Raw genomic sequence first — 19,916 nt, 5'->3', positions numbered from 1 at the left:
CCACTTCATATTAGAGAAGGATTTTTTTTTTTGAAAGATATAATAGAGATGAATTGTCATTTTTTAATTTTTATTTATTTATTTATTTTAACCTTCTAGTTCTTATAAAATTATAATGCATCAAACTTTTAAAACTAGAAAGAAGTATTTTTTGTTTGAGGATTTTTTTTTGACACAATAGAGAAGTTTGTTTTTTTTTTTTTTTTTTTTTTTGAAAGATATAATAGAGAAGATTTGTCATTTTTTATTATTTATTTTATTTTAACCTTATAGTTCTTATAAAATTATAATGCGTCAAACTTTCAAAACTAGAAAGAAGTATTTGTTGTTTGAGGATTTTTTGTTTTTGACACATTAGAGAAGTTTTTTTTTTTTTTTTTTTGAAAGATATAATAGAGAAGATTTGTCATTTTTTATTTATTTATTTATTTTAACCTTATAGTTCTTATAAAATTATAATGCGTCAAACTTTCAAAACTAGAAAGAAGTATTTGTTGTTTGAGGATTTTTTGTTTTTGACACATTAGAGAAGTTTTTTTTTTTTTTTTTTGAAAGATATAATAGAGAAGATTTGTCATTTTTTATTTTTTTTTATTTATTTTAACCTTATAGTTCTTATAAAATTATAATGCGTCAAACTTTCAAAACTAGAAAGAAGTATTTGTTGTTTGAGGATTTTTTGTTTTTGACACATTAGAGAAGTTTTTTTTTTTTTTTTTTGAAAGATATAATAGAGAAGATTTGTTATTTTTTATTTTTTTTAATTTATTTTAACCTTATAGTTCTTATAAAATTATAATGCGTCAAACTTTCAAAACTAGAAAGAATTATTTGTTGTTTGAGGATTTTTTTTTTTGACGCATTAGAGAAGTTTTTTTTTTTTTTGAAAGATATAATAGAGAAGATTTGTCATTTTTTATTTTTTTTATTTATTTTAACCTTATAGTTCTTATAAAATTATAATGCCTCAAACTTTCAAAACTAGAAAGAAGTATTTTTTGTTTGAAGAAAATTGGAGAACGATTTAAAGGTTTTTAACCAACAATATTTTTCCCGCACAACGAACAGTGAGGAAATATTTCACCGTATCAAATATCCTCTAAAACTCGGAAATATTAAATATTTTGATACAAAATCTGATGCTGTCCTAAAAATCTCATATGATTTAATATAAACTCTATATACAACCTTAAAAAAAACTAATATAACGCCATAAATAATAATACTACAATTTGTATTAAAAATATAATGATGAGATTATGATTTGGAGGGCAAGTTCCACTATGGTGGAAATGGTTGATCCAATGTCGAAAAATTTCGATTTCTTCATCTCTTTGCTCCTTCAACCATTTCGGATCCACATATTCAATATTTGGAGTGGTCATATCCAAATAAGTTGTACCTAAATTAATAGGAAATATGTATTAAAATTCAATTAGATTAGTAATGACATAAATTCTTAAATCAAAATGCACATACCTTTAGTAGCTTTGATCGCAACTATTGTTGCAGAAAGATCATCCATTATCCTAAATAATATTTATCAAAACAATTAATCAAACAAATAATAATTACACAAACTTTTTAATAAAACGGATGTTCAGTAAATTACTGAACATCCGTTATAAAGTGATAATAAAATGCGCAAAAGTTATACTAAAATGCATAAAAGTTACTCTGACATACATAAGAGTTATTTATGCTTCATTGATAAATTTGACAAAAGTGACTAAATTTGACAAAAGTGACACTAAATTTGACAAAAGTGTATCCGATGTATAGTAAATTACTGAGAATCAGGTGTATACAAAAGCTTCTGTAATAATTAAACTAGCTTTTTTTTTAAAAATAAAAAGGAAATTAAGTTAGCTATAATGGTCCAACTATATATAAAAATTTAATGAAATTTTTATCAAATTATAATCTTTACTTACCCTCCACTACAGAATGGATCCCTCAATCCGTTGGAGAAAATTATATTTCCTCCGAATCCAGTGAGAGATTCTTTGATAGTCTGACAAATTAAACAAGATTCAACAAAAAATAAAATTCATTAATAATAAAACCAAAAGTCCAAAATTACTAATAAATCATCGAAATTACATACCTTCCTACTGAAAAATTGAATGGGTGTATATGGCCTTGGAGAGACTCCAAATCTCGAGTGGCATGATTTTTCAAAAGCTTTTAAATCAAATGGTCGGGCAGGAAGCATTGTTTCCTGACGACATCCCACTGGAAAAATCAGCTCGGTACATCGCTACACCCCCAAAAAATTAAATAGTAAAATAGAAGAACATTATCTGACGAAAACTCATATTACGTAATTAATACTAGATGAAATACCTGCCATTCCCAGGCGAAAATGAATTCGGAGTATGGCTCGAAAGGGGATTCAATTCCATGAAAAAAAGACTGCAAACAATCCCCTACCTTCTGTTTAGATAAAAGCCCCTGTGCTACACCTTCAATGGAATTTCCCCCACTACTGAAGGTAGTAATCTCTCCGCAGAGAGATCTTATCCCATGATTTCCTGGCACGTCGTATTGTGCGGTCGTGGTGTATAACTGTGCGAGCCACTCTTTCACCTCCTCAGACGACTTTATAGGCCTACTATATTTCTCATTAAATATTCAATTACATGTTATTTTTATTTTTTAATACCTAATTTCTTTAGTACATACATAATAGATACACACCATACCCTAAGGATTATACAAAATAAAGTGTTAGAGACTTGAGAATGAGCGTCATAATTATATGTTACGTTTTAATCAATCAAAAAATTGTACAAGTATAACCTAAGAGATTACATGGAGTCACACACGTAGAAAGAAATATATTTATTAGGAAAATTAACTTATTTTAAAGTCCAATTAACATGGTATTCAAATCTGTAAAAAAAAACAAGAAAATCTATAATACCCCACTACTTGTATGATCACTATGTCACTAACTAGTACTGTGAACTTGCTTGCCAATTTTTGGATACCTTATTTTCACGGGTTGTGCTAATTGACAAGGCCATAGGCTTTACACATGTGAATCCTACAAGTAGAAAGCTTTTTTCACTAGAAACGTGATTACTGATTAGGCAAGAAATCTTCATATAGTAAGCATGTAACATGAATTGGAATAAGCTAGATATAGAAACTAGAAATATGTTGGTCACATAACTTTTCAACAAATCACATTAATTAAGTATAAATGCATAATTCTAAATAAATTATAATACTATCATATATAAGTTTACCTGCAAGTATTGAAAGCAACACTGAGTTGCGCTAGGCCGTTGGGTTATAACGCCAGGTTGTCGATTTCTTTCCAGGACCGACGTATTACTTCATAGCAGTTTCTGTCTATGTCCTATGAAGTTATGATAACAAATGTTAGTTATTTTATATTATAAGCCAAGTGGCCAAGTAAACATGTATTCTAGAAAGCTTTAGGGTCTGTTCTCATAGACTGAACTCAGCTGAACTGAACTGAACTGAACTGAACTTATTAATTAGTTATTTTTAACTACGGATTAGTGATCGATGATCATCATCATCATCATCATCATCATCATCATCATCATCATCATCATCATCATCATCATCATCATCATTATTATTATTATTATTAAATGTTATTATTATTAAATGTTATTATTATTATTATTAAATGTTATTATTATTATTATTGTCGTTGTAATAAGAGCTTAAAACAATGAAATTTGGCTTTATATCATTAGCAATATCATTAGACATAAACTGAACTGAACTGAACTGATTAGAGCTGATCTGAACTGAACTGAAAATAAACGTATGAGAACGGGCCCTTAGTGTAGCAAAACAATACCTGAAAATCTTGGCTTACGATAGTGCAATATCCATCCGGTGATGTTGTATTACCATACAACATCAGCGGAGTAGACGAGGCCAGTGCACCAATGGCTATCTCTGGGTATTTCAAACGAAACCAGGTAGCCAAGGCTAATTCAAAAAAAAAAAAAAAAAAAAAACACAAGTTAAGTACTTTAGTAAACAAAATTATAGGGCATATGGCTTAAAATATTAAATTCTAAAGAGCTGAGTACGTTCGTTGTTGATAAAATTGATTATGTTTGATTTTAACAATAATGAACACTCCATTGCATGTATAAAGACATAATCAAATTAAAGGTGCAACAATAATAGAAGGGACGTCATAATTCACTAATTTAGGTAATAATTTTGTAAAAGTTGGGACAGGTCAATTACAAAACTACAAAATTCGTTCCAAATTTTTTGATTGGATGTTTGATATACTTCTGGTTGCATCTATATATCCTTATGTTGATCATAGAAACGCGTATTTCCCTTTAAGTGATTTATTTATAATACAATTCTACTAGAAGATGATGCGAGCTTTTGAAAATACATATAGGTGAGCCAATTTGTTTAGTCCTATATCTCATTTTCTTAAATGTTGAAATAATTTAAGGTTTTACGTTGAAGAATTATATTGGCAATAATATTGTGATCCCATATATTTATTCAAGGTAATGCATCTACACTGCCAGTACATAATATTTTCTATAAAAGTTAATGAATTACGGAGTATAAAATATGGATTAGGTTATTACGTACTTCCACCATAGCCGAAACCTGCAACTATCACTGGCGACCGATGTGCAGAGTAACTGGTCTTCAAACTCTGAATTATGTCTGCACAATCTTGTAATGCCTGGTCTGTGGTTAGGAATTTCCTAACCTGATGATCTGCCATCGCTGCTTCTATGGTACCTAGCGGAATCGATTGGCCGTAGAAGCGATGCTTGAGGAGAGGGGGTGCCAAAGAACAAAGTAAATAAAGTTAGATATTAATAATTAACAAAATGTGACAAACACTTAATATACTTCGTACACATTTTATTTGATGTTACTCTTTACAAGCTCATTTTTTTTATTTTATTTTATTTATATAATGTAAATTAAGTTGTTGTAAAAAAAAAAAAAAAAAAATTTGATTGTTTTGTCTAGTCCAAGAAACGAATTCCAATTTGGTGAAATCTATTTAAAATTAATTACAAGCAGATTATAAATGTGAATTGTGATATCAAATTCGTTCAAACACAACATGGGATAAATACATATTTACTTTTTGTTGTCCTTGATCGACTTTTTAGTTAAACTGAACTTTTTAGCTTTTACCATTTAAAACAAAAATGTTAACTATAATTCAAAGGGGTTAATTAATATGGAGCTATGAAATGGGGTACTTTAGTCGTTACTTTATACCCACTCATTACAATTGATGAATGTTAACTAAAATTCAAAGGGGTTAATTAGTAATTATTACGTACGAGTTAAAGTGGGTATAAACAGTGGCGGACCCAGGAATTTCCGACTGATGGGTCACAATCGATAATCAAGTATGGCAAAAAAAAAAAAAATTACCGAACAACCAAATAATAGTACTAAAAAATACATCCAAATATTTAAACAGTACAAAATACAACCAAATGTTCATATAATACTACAAAAGACAACTAAATAGTAACGCAAACTTATTACAATAGTTCTCGACGAGTTTTCATGTTTTGATATCGATTCATGATATCTTTCATGTTAACATTCAAAAACAAATCATTCTCCAAATAAGTAATTAAACAATCATTCAACATTTGATCTCCCATGCTATTTCGTAGTTTGTCTTTCACTTGCTTCATGCCAGAAAATACCCTTTCCACACTTGCCGTTGCGACAGGAAGAAGCAACACCAACTTCAAAAGTAAATAGACCCTATCATGAGTTTCAGACAATCCCGTTTCAACCAATTTGATTGAAAGATCACTAAGACCCTTTAAATTCCAAAACCTTTCATCTCCTCTAACAGAACAAATGTAACTCTCAAGTGTATGACCAAAGACTATCAATTCTGAACTTGGAAATTCATTAGGATAGAATTTTGCAAGCTTAATCAATTTTTCCTTATCAAACTTAGAAAAACGATCCACAGGACTCAAACAAGACATACACACAAGTAGTTCTTTAGTTATTTCGGGAAATCGATTTTCAAGTTCTTGCAATTGAAGATCAATGACACCAAAAAAAAACTTCAACTCGAAAATGATGTAGATTAAACACTTGTGGGCATTTACCTCTAAACAACCTCTTCCCGGGAACAACATATTTAGCCTCCATATCTGGAACTGCAATGTCATAGTCACCAATAAAAGAAATTACCTTTTCCATATGAGAATCCCATCCTTCATATCTCATTTTTTGCAAATTAGTCTTGGTTACATTAACCATGGCCATTGCATTCACAATGTCTTGATCGTGCTTTTGTAAGGCCACATTCAAAGCATTTGTTATCGCAAATATACTAACCATCAAGTGTGCCAGGAACACAAAATCAAAGGACATCAGAAGATTTGTAAGTGTTTGAGCTCTATTAGAATCTATTGTATCAGATACTTTTGCAATATCCTCAAGAGAACCAAGGATTACAGGTAATAAATCAAGTACATTCAAGATTGTCTTGAAGTGAGATCCCCAACGAGTATCACAAGGTCTACCTAATCCACGTTCTTGATTTAAACCTGAACCCGTTTCAAGTTCACCTAGAGACAATGAATCCACCACTCTTTGAGCTTGATTTTCACGAAGAAACTCTTTCCTTTTTGGTGAACCCCCCACAAAATTCAAGAGAGGTGCAAGTACATCAACAAATAACCAAGCACAATCTGAATTCTTTTTAGCAAGTGCAACTTGAGTTAATTGAAGTTGGTGAGCAAAGCAGTGGACAAAATAAGCTTCTTTACACTCATTCTCTATAAGAGTCCTAAGGCCATTAATAGAACCTTGCATATTACTTGCCCCATCATAACCCTGACCCCGTACTTGAGAGAAAGACAAAGAATGCTCCATTAATAAGGATTCAATAGCAGTTTTGAGAGTCAAAGAAGTAGTGTTTACAACATGCACAATACCAAGTAAACGCTCACACACTTCTCCTTTTCTATTAACATATCTCAAACAAAGAGCCAATTGTTCCTTGTCAGAAACATCAGCGGACTCATTAGCAAGGATAGAAAACAAACCACCATCAATATCTTCAAGCATTGCTTTAGTGGTCTCTTTTGCACATGCATTTATGATATCTTTTTGGACTTTAGGAGAAGTAAGTTGAGAATTACTAGGAGCATTTTTGAAAACAACTTTAGAATATTCAGTATTACCTTTGGAAATAAGGGATAAAAGTGAAAGAAAGTTACCTCTTCTTAAGGAACTTTCTTTTTCATCATGACCACGGAAAGGCAACCCTTGGAGTAAAAGCCATTGGATAGATTCAATTGAAGCTTCAAGTCGCTTCCTATATGCATTTGTACTCTCAGCGAGTTGTTTTGTCAAGGCTTGTGTGATGCTTGAATTTTGTTTCTTGAACAAATCCATAGCTAAAACAGCATTATTATGTGCACTCAAGTATTTACCGACATGTTTTCTTATTAAATCCGATCGATTCCATGATTTGAAACCATCACTAACAAAAGCATCACCTCCAAAGGCATTTTCATCCTTGAATAGATAACAAGGGAAACAATAGGCAGCATCCTTTTCCACACTATACTCAAGCCAAGTCCAAGTATCAAACCACTTAGCACAAAAGCGACGATTTTTGCCAAAAATAGAAGTTTGAGGAAATGTAGTCTTTGGGCTGACAAGGCTTTCTTTGAATGTAAATTCTTCTCACTAAATCTCTATCATCTTTATGAAATTGACTCATTTTTCTCCTCTTTCCTGGATCTTGTGGAAGATTAGCAAATTCATGTTCACTTAATCTTTCACCAAAGATTGGGGCATTAGGAGAACATTGGCCTTGTTCATTTTGAGGGGAATTTTGAGTTGAATAATGAGATGGAGATGAAAGTTGTTCACTTTCTTGAGGTGGAGTTATAGTTTGTTCATTTTTTGTTGGATGTGGAAGAGAAGTTGGAGTAGGATTCTTTTTAGCAAAGAAGCTAGTAATGTTTTGCATTTCATTTGGAGTACGTTTTCTCTTCATTCTGAAATTTGAATAAATATTGAACTAAATCAAGCAATATTCCCCAGAAAAATTATTTGAATAAATATTCAACTAAATCAAGCAATTTCACATAATGACATAATCACATAAACATATTACACAAAACACAATTACACAAAACAGATTTCACATAAGTTCAAGAGACAAGTAATGCAAATTTGATCAAAAATTCACAAAAAAAAAAAAGAATCAATTGATGATTAGTTGATTACCTACCTTGCTAGGCGGAGGCGAGCAGCGGAGCAGGCGGAGCAGCACTGCAGTAGGGCCACGGCCAGTCGGCCAGCACCGCAGCACGGCAGTCGGCAGCACTCAAGTCTCAGGCACTCAGCAAGACATCAATTCAGCAGCACAGCCAACTACAAATTAACAAATCAACCAAAGTTTAAACCAAAGTTTAATAAAATTAACTAATTAGACTGAATTAAATTGAAGATTAGAAATTAAAAATAAAAATTAGAAATCAACTTACTAGCGAGTAGTGATTTCGAAATGCGATTATGCGAGAAGCCACGAAGAGGACGGAGTCCACGACCACCGACCACCAGGCGAAGAGAACGGTGGCTGCCTGGCTGGGACGAAGCGAAGAGGCGAACTGAAGAATGGAGATGAGGCGAAGAGAAGAAGGCTAGGGTTTGATTGTTTGAAGAAGACAAAAACTCAGGATTTCGGGAAGCTAATGTCAGTTTTTTTTTTCTTTTTTTTTTTTCAAAATATAACTTAAAATTTTTTTTTGGGCCTGGTGAGTCACTTGACCCACCAGTTCTAAGCCCAAGTCCGCCACTGATCATACCTAAATTAACTATACAGACAATTAAATTAACGATAAACCCTAGATTGTGAAATTAAGAAATTCATTGAATAAAGAAAATGTTACCTCAAAATCTGTTTAAATGGAGGAGAGAAAGCTTAAAATTTCCTTCAATGGAGGATTCAGAGTACGCTTCAATGGAGCAGAAAAAGGGAATCAGGTGCACCCAGTGGTGGACTTGGGCTTAGAACTGGTGGGTCAAGTGACTCACCAGGCCCAAAAAAAAATTTTAAGTTATTTTTTGAAAAAAAAAAAAGAAAAAAAAAACTGACATTAGCTTCCCGAAATCCCGAGTTTTTGTCTTCTTCAAACAATCAAACCCTAGCCTTCTTCTCTTCGCCTCATCTCCATTCTTCAGTTCGCCTCTTCGCTTCGTCCCACCCAGGCAGCCACCGTTCTCTTCGCCTGGTGGTCGGTGGTCGTGGACTCCGTCCTCTTCGTGGCTTCTCGCATAATCGCATTTCGAAATCGCTACTCGCTAGTAAGTTGATTTCTAATTTTTATTTTTAATTTCTAATCTTCAATTTAATTCAGTCTAATTAGTTAATTTTATTAAACTTTTGTTTAAACTTTGGTTGATTTGTTAATTTGTAGTTGGTTGTGCTGCTGAATTGCTGTCTTGCTGAGTGCCTGAGACTTGAGTGCTGCCGACTGCCGTGCTGCGGTGCTGGCCGACTGGCCGTGGCCCTACTGCAGTGCTGCTCCGCTGCTCGCCTCCGCCTAGCAAGGTAGGTAATCAACTAATCATCAATTGATTCTTTTTTTTGTGAATTTTTGATCAAATTTGCATTACTTGTCTCTTGAACTTATGTGAAATCTGTTTTGTGTAATTGTGTTTTGTGTAATATGTTTATGTGATTATGTCATTATGTGAAATTGCTTGATTTAGTTGAATATTTATTCAAATAATTTTTCTGGGGAATATTGCTTGATTTAGTTCAATATTTATTCAAATTTCAGAATGAAGAGAAAACGTACTCCAAATGAAATGCAAAACATTACTAGTTTCTTTGCTAAAAAGAATCCTACTCCAACTTCTCTTCCACATCCAACAAAAAATGAACAAACTATAACTCCACCTCAAGAAAGTGAACAACTTTCATCTCCATCTCATTATTCAACTCAACATTCCCCTCAAAATGAACAAGGCTAATGTTCTCCTAATGCCCCAATCTTTGGTGAAAGATTAAGTGAACATGAATTTGCTAATCTTCCACAAGATCCAGGAAAGAGGAGAAAAATGAGTCAATTTCATAAAGATGATAGAGATTTAGTGAGAAGAATTTACATTCAAAGAAAGCCTTGTCAGCCCAAAGACTACATTTCCTCAAACTTCTATTTTTGGCAAAAATCGTCGCTTTTGTGCTAAGTGGTTTGATACTTGGACTTGGCTTGAGTATAGTGTGGAAAAGGATGCTGCCTATTGTTTCCCTTGTTATCTATTCAAGGATGAAAATGCCTTTGGAGGCGATGCTTTTGTTAGTGATGGTTTCAAATCATGGAATCGATCGGATTTAATAAGAAAACATGTCGGTAAATACTTGAGTGCACATAATAATGCTGTTTTAGCTATGGATTTGTTCAAGAAACAAAATTCAAGCATCACACAAGCCTTGACAAAACAACTCGCTGAGAGTACAAATGCATATAGGAAGCGACTTGAAGCTTCAATTGAATCTATCCAATGGCTTTTACTCCAAGGGTTGCCTTTCCGTGGTCATGATGAAAAAGAAAGTTCCTTAAGAAGAGGTAACTTTCTTTCACTTTTATCCCTTATTTCCAAAGGTAATCCTGAATATTCTAAAGTTGTTTTCAAAAATGCTCCTAGTAATTCTCAACTTACTTCTCCTAAAGTCCAAAAAGATATCATAAATGCATGTGCAAAAGAGACCACTAAAGCAATGCTTGAAGATATTGATGGTGGTTTGTTTTCTATCCTTGCTGATGAGTCCGCTGATGTTTCTGACAAGGAACAATTGGCTCTTTGTTTGAGATATGTTAATAGAAAGGGAGAAGTGTGTGAGCGTTTACTTGGTATTGTGCATGTTGTAAACACTACTTCTTTGACTCTCAAAACTGCTATTGAATCCTTATTAATGGAGCATTCTTTGTCTTTCTCTCAAGTACGGGGTCAGGGTTATGATGGGGCAAGTAATATGCAAGGTTCTATTAATGGCCTTAGGACTCTTATAGAGAATGAGTGTAAAGAAGCTTATTTTGTCCACTGCTTTGCTCACCAACTTCAATTAACTCAAGTTGCACTTGCTAAAAAGAATTCAGATTGTGCTTGGTTATTTGTTGATGTACTTGCACCTCTCTTGAATTTTGTGGGGGGTTCACCAAAAAGGAAAGAGTTTCTTCGTGAAAATCAAGCTCAAAGAGTGGTGGATGCATTGTCTCTAGGTGAACTTGAAACGGGTTCAGGTTTAAATCAAGAACGTGGATTAGGTAGACCTTGTGATACTCGTTGGGGATCTCACTTCAAGACAATCTTGAATGTACTTGATTTATTCCCTGTAATCCTTGGTTCTCTTGAGGATATTGCAAAAGTATCTGATATAATAGATTCTAATAGAGCTCAAACACTTACAAATCTTCTGATGTCCTTTGATTTTGTGTTCGTGGCACACTTGATGGTTAGTATATTTGCGATAACAAATGCTTTGAATGTGGCCTTACAAAAGCACGATCAAGACATTGTGAATGCAATGGCCATGGTTAATGTAACCAAGACTAATTTGCAAAAAATGAGAGATGAAGGATGGGATTCTCATATGGAAAAGGTAATTTCTTTTATTGGTGACTATGACATTGCAGTTCCAGATATGGAGGCTAAATATGTTGTTCCCGGGAAGAGGTTGTTTAGAGATAAATGCCCACAAGTGTCTAATCTACATCATTTTCGAGTTGAAGTTTTTTTTGGTGTCATTGATCTTCAATTGCAAGAACTTGAAAATCGATTTCCCGAAATAACTAAAGAACTACTTGTGTGTATGTCTTGTTTGAGTCCTGTGGATCGTTTTTCTAAGTTTGATAAGGAAAAATTGATTAAGCTTGCAAAATTCTATCCTAATGAATTTCCAAGTTCAGAATTGATAGTCTTTGGTCATACACTTGAGAGTTACATTTGTTCTGTTAGAGGAGATGAAAGGTTTTGGAATTTAAAGGGTCTTAGTGATCTTTCAATCAAATTGGTTGAAACGGGATTGTCTGAAACTCATGATAGGGTCTATTTACTTTTGAAGTTGGTGTTGCTTCTTCCTGTCGCAACGGCAAGTGTGGAAAGGGTATTTTCTGGCATGAAGCAAGTGAAAGACAAACTACGAAATAGCATGGGAGATCAAATGTTGAATGATTGTTTAATTACTTATTTGGAGAATGATTTGTTTTTGAATGTTAGCATGGAAGATATCATGAATCGATATCAAAACATGAAAACTCGCCGAGAACTATTGTAATAAGTTTGCATTACTATTTAGTTGTCTTTTGTAGTATTATATGAACATTTGGTTGTATTTTGTACTGTTTAAATATTTGGATGTATTTTTTAGTACTATTATTTGGTTGTTCGGTAATTTTTTATTTTTTTTTACATACTTGATTATCGATTGTGACCCATCAGTCGGAAATTCCTGGGTGCACCGTAAAAGTGAAGACTGAAGAGCTTAAAAAAAAGGGAGCTTCCCCCAGTTAATAAAGCATATAAACACGGAAAGTTAATATGCCAATATTTTAATGTTTTTATGAGTTGTTGCTTACGTGGAGCTTAACTGCAGGTAACCGGGACGTTAGGAAAGGCATAGCCGTTTTCTCGAATGCCGTTGTGTTATATTTTCGAATCTCAATTTATATCTTTCCCGTTTAATTGTTCGAAAACGCGATCTGGAGCTTCTCCATTTCCCACCAAAATTGAGAGACCTCGCTAGGGAATCCGATGTTCGAAGTCCCAATTCGTCTTAGCTGAGTTGGTGCTGGACGGAGTACTCCAACTATTTGTTCTCTTCATGTGTGCAGGTATGTCATTTAAGCTTGTAAACCCTAACCTTGTTAATTTTCAATTGGGCGAAATATGTGAATTGTTGACAAAGGCTAGCTGGAAATTGCCCAGTATGCGGGGATGGTAATTGTTAGGTTTGATTATTGTGAAGTGATTCAGGTTATGGTTTTGTGATTATAATGTTTAAAAACAACAATCTTATCTTAATTCTAAAAATTGGGCTTCATTTGTTGAGTTATTTAGGTTGGCTAATGTGTTTCCTAGTGTTGAAGTTATTGGAATTACAAGTAGTTGTTTGACTGTTTTACATTGTTGAGTTATGTAGGTTGGTTTAGGAAAGATGGTAAATTAGTGTGGCTTATGTGAAGTATGTGACTGGTTTACTGTATGTGATACTTGTTGTTTGACTGACTTGTTACAGCGGAGTATGGATATGGACTGTGATTTAGATCGTGGGGAAATGGTTGATATAGTTGGAGAATCCTCCAATGAGTTTCAAGAGGGAGAGGTTATATTGTCTGCTGCACAGGTCCCCTCTCTGAACTGTATGACAGTGGCTGTGCCTTCCCCTGCTCAGAGACTAGCTGCATTGTCTCCAATTAAGACAATTGAAACTGTGGAGACCATTGTATCTACAAACCAAGTTAGCATGTACTGTTATGTTGAATCACCTAAGCTTGGGATGGTTTTTAAAATCTTTGAAGATGTAGAATGCTACTACAAAGAATATGCTGAGCAAAAAGGTTTTGGTGTTACAAGAGTTGCATCTAACTTTTCAAAGAAGGATAAGGAGAGGAGAGGGGTAACATGGAGGTGCGAGTGTTGGGGTCCACCCGATATGAGGGCAAGGAGGGAGGCCAAGAAGAGGGCTAAGGCCATGGAAATTTGTGGCATAGGTGGTACAGTAAATGGGGAAATAGGAGAAGATGTAATGCAGCGGGCGAAAAGGACTTCGAAGAAATGTGAATGCGGTGCTATGTTATATGCTGGGGTTGACTCTGATGGATTGTGGGTTATAAGGAAACTTGAAAAAGAACATCATAACCACACCCCTAAACTGTCCGATGCAAAGCTAGTGAAGGAATATCGAATGAAGAATTATTACACAAACAATGTTAGGAAGAAATTGTTTAACTACTATGAAGAAGGGGTTCCCATAAGGCAAATACATGGGTGTATGGCTACTGAGGCCGGGGTGGATAACCTTCCTAGTGTTAAGGATCTTGAACATGAAGTCTACAAGGAAAAGGAAAAGCGTTTGAAGATGGAAGGAGGTGATGCGGCTGCAATGATGGTTTACTTTGACCGGATGCAAGCGGATAATCAGAATTTCTATCACGCACATCGGTTAGATGAAGAGGGTCGTCTAAAGGATGTACTATGGGTGGATGCTCGTAGTAGGGTGGCTTACGAAGAATTTGGCGATGTGGTTTGCTTTGATGCTACTTACCTAACTAATGCGTATGAGCTTCCTTTTGCCAACTTTGTAGGGGTTAACCACCACGGGCAATCTATCTTGTTGGGTTGTGCCCTGTTGTCACATGAGGATTCAGACACTTTTGGTTGGGTGTTTAGGCAATGGTTGTCTTGTATGGGTAACAAAGAACCTGGGGCTATTTTGACAGACCAAGCTCCTGCAATGCGCAAGCCCTTGGAGCAAGTCATGCCGAATGCGCGCCATCGGTGGTGTATTTGGCACATACTGAAGAAAATCCCAGACAAGCTTGGAAAATGTGAATAGTAAGGGTTTTTGTTTAGTTTTAGTAATTTGTGTTGCTCCTAATATATGATGTTGCATGTTCTGTGCATTTTGAATGGGACTTCATACTGTGATAAAGTACTTGGGTTGTTATGATACTTTCATGTCAGGTTGGCAAATAATTTTAACTATTTGGTTCTGATAATTTCCATTAAGATGCAATATATTCTGAATTTTTGTTGTGATATTTTGGTATGATATTTTGGTGTGTTATACCTAGCTGATAATTTGGTACAGAACATGATACTTTGCCTGATTTTTTGCTGATTGATGAGTACATGAATATAATTTGCTGTGGATTGATTGATGAGTGCATGAATAGAATTTGGTAAGTACATGATATAAAGGTGTGTGGTAGTTAACTTGGAAATTTGGTAAGGTAGTAGTGTGCTGTGGGATAGTTAACTTTGAAATATTGTAGGTAGTAATGTGCTGTGTACATGGTAGGTAGTATTGTGTTGTGTCATACTTAACTTGGAAAATTGGTAAGGATAATTTTGTTTGATATAATTTGATGTGTGATACTTAGATGGGATTAGATTAATGAGAATTTGCTGTGAAGCAGAGCATGATACTTGGGTGTGATTCTCTTCTGTGATCAGTACATGAATATAATGCTGTGAGCAGAGCATGATACTTAGATGGCACTTAGTGATATGTCTACAATGTATGTGGACTGTAACTACTGTTGGCAGTTACCTTTAGTATTTGCATATGGTATTTGCATTTGAATGAACTGTATCATACTATTATAAAGCATTTCTACCCAATTATGTATATAAAATTCTACACAGTTTGTTAGCACATGCCATTATTTACAAACGCCATTATTTACAAACTGTAAGTTCTGATAACTACATTATGTTTTATATATGTTGTAGCTATCATGATTTTAAGAGTCCACTGAAGCCTCTTATATGAAAGTTTCACAGTTGCTGAATTTGAGCGTAGATGGTCAGAGCTAATGACTATTTATGAGCTCGAGGCGAATGAGTGGTTAAGCAACCTTTTCGAGGAAAGACATATGTGGGTCCAGCCTTTATGAAAGAGCACTTCTGGGCCGGGATGAAGACAACACAGAGGGTTGAAAGCATCAACAGTTTTTTTAACGGTTTTGTTAACCGGAAAACAAAGTTATATGAATTCCCGGAGAAGTACACTAGGGCAATGGAGCGGCGCGTTTCAGCATAAATGGATGCTGATGCTAGGTGTCGCAAATATGTTAGGCGTCTTGTTAGTGGGTTCGAAGTCGAAAGGTTCTTCCAACAGATTTATACTGACACAAAGTTCCAAGAGATACAGATCGAGTGTTGTCGACTTATGCATTGTTCTGGTCGGGAAGAGCGTGTGCTGGAAGGCAACATTATTCAGTACCTACTTGAAGATAGGGTTTGGATAATACCGGAAGGGCAGAGTGAAGAAGTCATAACCGACCGGAGGCGTTTTTACAGTGTTCTTTTTAACACTGTTACAAAGGATGTGTCCTGTGATTGTAGGAAGTTCGAAACCTTTGGTATTCTATGTAGGCATATCATCCGAGTATACGATCAGAATTTGGTTCATGATATTCCTTCGAACTATGTTCTCCAAAGGTGGCGCAAGGATGTACCTAGGAAGCACACCCGGGTTAAGGTTTCCTACCACGATCCTACTGATAACGTGGCTTTTCAAATGTATAACAAAATTATGGTTGAGTTTGAGCCAATATGCAAAGTATCATCATGTGTTGAGGAAAAGGTAACATTTGATTTAGTTATTTCGTCTCTCCAGACGCTACGTTTAGAAGTGCAGAGAAGCAGAGACAAGTTTATAGAAAACCAACCAGCATTGCCACCCTTGCCAAGGGACCTTTTGCCTCCCTCTGAGATTGGTTCCAATAATCTTGAGTCTTGCCATACCCCTGGTTCAGTTTCCAAGCCAGTGGGACCAGAAGGCAACCCATCGGTTGTCTGCCCCGTAGTGAAGGATCCTATTTCACGCAAGAAGCCGCGAGGAAGGCCAAAGGGATCCAGGCCAAAAAGCCTTGCAGAAATGGGGTACAAGAAGACCTATGCAAGAAAAGGTGAAATGTGTTCTGACCAACCAAGCCATGGAAAGCTACCTGTAAGTCCTTAATAACTTGTATATTTTTTTTAATATTTTAATTTATTATGATACTATTTAAAGGTATTTTCTCCGTTTAAACCTGACAGACAAAGAGGAAAAAAACACTACCTGTGCAACATCAAAACACCATTGAGGACTACTATGAATATGTTGAAGATTTTGAGGCGGCTGATGACATTCTTCAACGAAATGGAGTTGGATGGTCTGTTCCTTCGGAGACGTTTTGAAAGTACTGCAATGTTATAACACCCTATTATTGATGAAGCAACATACATACCTGCTGGCTTTACATGAAAACTTGTTTTGAAAACGTCAAACTTTGTCGTCAGGTTTATGCACTGTAATGTTAGGCTGTGGCTTGAACATTATTATTTTGTAACTCACCTAATGCCTATTGTCTGCTTTTGCCTCTATGTGTTCACCTTAGCTTCTTTTATGATGATTGTAATTCACTTTGGTTTCTGGCTTGAACTTTATCGTCAGATGAATTTGATGCAATCAATGGTGGACTTTAGATTGAGTTAGTTGTTTTCATTTGTTGCAATGAAAGAGTTACTTTGGAATGAATTATACAATTAGACTGATGGTGGTTTACTTTTGATCTATGACTTTGCTGTGTGAGACACAGTGGATTAAAATAGTTATAATTTCATGGGTTTTGTTCCCTTTGTGCTCCAATTTATCCTAAAATACATTTGCTGCAAAGAAATATGTTCCTTGTGTCAATCCTAAATGTAACTTGCAACTCTCTGACTTCCCGCTTGTGTATTAGCTCTTGTATTGCATTGAGATTAGTATATTTAACCTTTTATTCTTATTGTGAACAGATGGACTTTTTCTGGTTAATTTATAAGTGTCAACGATTACTGAATGGTATACTGTCACTTATATATAATGTTAACTATATGAAATGTAAGATTAAGATTATTTATATATGACCAACTTCTGTTAGGCCTATGACATGGGCCCTGTGCCACAGCATATGACATGGGCGGCCACAGCATATGACTAAGGTTTGGGCCTATCTTGGTATCATAGTTGGACTATTTACAGGACCTGTCTTTTCAGATTGGGCCTGTCTTGGTATCATAGTTGGACTAACGCCCCTCTTTCGGCCAATCCAACATTATTTGGGTTGAATTTCAAATTGTCAAATATGATACTTTTGCAACAATGGTCAATATAAACCCTTAATCATGGTCAAATGACACACAACATCAAACCACATTCAAATGACACACAAAATCAAACGACATTCAAATTACATTTCCAACAATCCAGTTCACAAAAAGATCAAACATGGGCCATTTTGATTAACCTAATTTCAGACAAAGCCACAATATTTTACAACAAAAGGTGTGGCAATTCCAACCACTTCATGCATCCTACTTAGCATCATCCTTAACATATTTAAATCAAAAGGAGTGTTGGCAAATTCTTAGAACCTAGACATTTCCTAGATGACCCATTGACAGCAATATGTACCCTTCACCTTCCAAAAGCAGCGATCCTAGACAGCGAGATCAGTCAAGTAAGTTTGGCACAACGACCACCTTGTCTCCATTCTTAATACCAGCTTCTCTTATGGTGTTGAGAGTTCACAATGTGGTATCCTCGTGGTAGAACACCAATTCATTGGGATCCACCTCCATCTTATCCCCCCACGTGTGGAAAAGGCGGCACAATGGACTATCAAGCTTGCCTTGAACGCGGAGCTTCATCTTCTTCCGGTGTCCTGTGTTCTTCCAGTAGAACCTCTTGATCCTTGTGTTAGTGTTGACAACTCCATCCTTCACAATTTGGGCAGCACTTACAATTACAATTAGAAGAATAGTAACACTATAAGTAACAACATACCACTACAACACCACTTCACAGTGATGATAATTATAATAAATTTTAAGGATGAGAAATGTAGAGCCAACACTTAGGCTTAAATATTTATGAATTACTCGGTATAGACATTTAATGTTGATTAAAACCACTATACAATAAGCTTAAATATTTATGTAAGTAATAAACATAACACATTCATAATGAGTCGTTAATAAAATTCAGAATATTTAGGGGATTATAACATTGTAATACATACTAACATATGTAAATTAAACATATTTATTTTGATTATTAAATTAATAATTTGAGAAAAAAACATGTTAATTTGTAGGTACATACGAACAAAAACTAATACAAATTAATTATGATTTAACATAATTACCGGACCTAAGAATATTACGGGACATATTAGAAATGTAATTCTGAGTGATTTAACATAATTAGGTCAAACCAAATATTAAAATTAACACGACCAAACAATAAGCTTAACTATTTACTGAATTAACATACTACAGCAACTAATACATTAAAATTTATAATTTTTATTCGTTACTTAAATTAAGATTACTTAAGGACATATTAACAATGTAATATATAGTAACTAAAGTGATATTTATACTACTATAGCAACCAAATTAAACGAATTAAAAGGTTTTAAGCTTCAATTAGAAAGTTGAGTTACCAAGCCTTGGACGTAGAGCACACTCCCCGATTCAACACCCATTGCCAGAGGTAGAGTAGTTGACGGAACATATGTCATCCCATTGTACACCTTGATATCCTTTGGTTCCACATCAATGCGGTCCGCATAGTCCTTGTATACAGCCTCGAAGGTCTCATCTGTCCGAATGTTGTACATCACTCATATGTCACCAAGCTGATAGCCCCTAAGTATGATTGAGAGAACCACTGCTGCGCCATTCCCAGCTGGAATAGCTTCATTGATGTCCATATCGACATCTTCCATATCTCCTCCGTCAACGTTTGCCTTTTGTGGTGGAGCGGAGTTGGAAGCACCGGAGTTCCCACCACTGGTATGAAGGTTTTTCATTTCAACCTTCACCCAAGGATTCTTTGAAGGTGAAACTGTTGGTGTATCACCATGATTGAGAACAGAAACAGGTACAAGTGGTGATGGTTGTGGGGACCCATCTGGTGGTGCCACCATCATATCAGCCACAGTAGGTAGCTACGGCTCAACAGGTGGATGGTTTGCAACGGCATCAGAAGAGCTAGAGGATGCAATTCTTATGTGCTCAAGACGGTAGGGAGGGTATTTTAGGTCAGCAAGTAGCTTAGCAATGAAGGCTCTTCGACGATCGCCTTTGGAAAGTGGTTTTTTGGGACGAGG

General features: G+C 35.0%; 2 protein-coding genes and 1 pseudogene across 4 annotated transcripts; 2 read left to right on the top strand and 1 right to left on the bottom strand.

Moving 5' to 3' along the window:
• Positions 1–727: 727 nt before the first annotated feature.
• On the bottom strand, positions 728–7,095 carry LOC110720217 (annotated as a pseudogene).
• Positions 7,096–8,949: 1,854 nt separating this feature from the next.
• LOC110720216 (zinc finger MYM-type protein 1-like) lies at positions 8,950–13,180 on the top strand. The gene is made up of 4 exons (XM_021899223.1): positions 8,950–9,060; positions 10,316–12,224; positions 12,882–12,987; positions 13,108–13,180. Exons 1-4 carry the CDS (start codon positions 8,950–8,952, stop codon positions 13,178–13,180), a joined length of 2,199 nt encoding a protein of 732 aa, XP_021754915.1.
• On the top strand, positions 12,720–17,253 carry LOC110720141 (protein FAR-RED IMPAIRED RESPONSE 1-like). Of its 3 annotated transcripts, XR_002511287.1 has the most exons (4): positions 12,720–12,881; positions 13,286–14,604; positions 15,548–16,726; positions 16,816–17,253. XR_002511287.1 is itself a non-coding variant. In XM_021899144.1 (3 exons), the coding sequence occupies exons 2-3, from the start codon at positions 13,292–13,294 to the stop codon at positions 15,542–15,544; spliced, it is 1,353 nt and encodes a 450-aa protein (XP_021754836.1). In that variant the 5' UTR covers positions 12,720–12,881; positions 13,286–13,291; the 3' UTR covers positions 15,545–15,651. The 3 variants fall into 3 exon arrangements, 2 of the variants coding, with proteins under 2 accessions (XP_021754836.1, XP_021754837.1); XM_021899144.1 differs by lacking the exon at positions 16,816–17,253 and having other exon boundaries at positions 15,505–15,651; XM_021899145.1 differs by lacking the exon at positions 16,816–17,253 and having other exon boundaries at positions 15,556–15,644.
• Positions 17,254–19,916: the final 2,663 nt, after the last annotated feature.

This window comes from Chenopodium quinoa, unplaced genomic scaffold (genome assembly GCF_001683475.1).
Source record: "Chenopodium quinoa cultivar QQ74 unplaced genomic scaffold, ASM168347v1, whole genome shotgun sequence".
In the NCBI taxonomy this organism is placed as follows: domain Eukaryota; kingdom Viridiplantae; phylum Streptophyta; class Magnoliopsida; order Caryophyllales; family Amaranthaceae; genus Chenopodium; species Chenopodium quinoa.
This window is presented reverse-complemented; position numbering and strand designations above follow the sequence as displayed.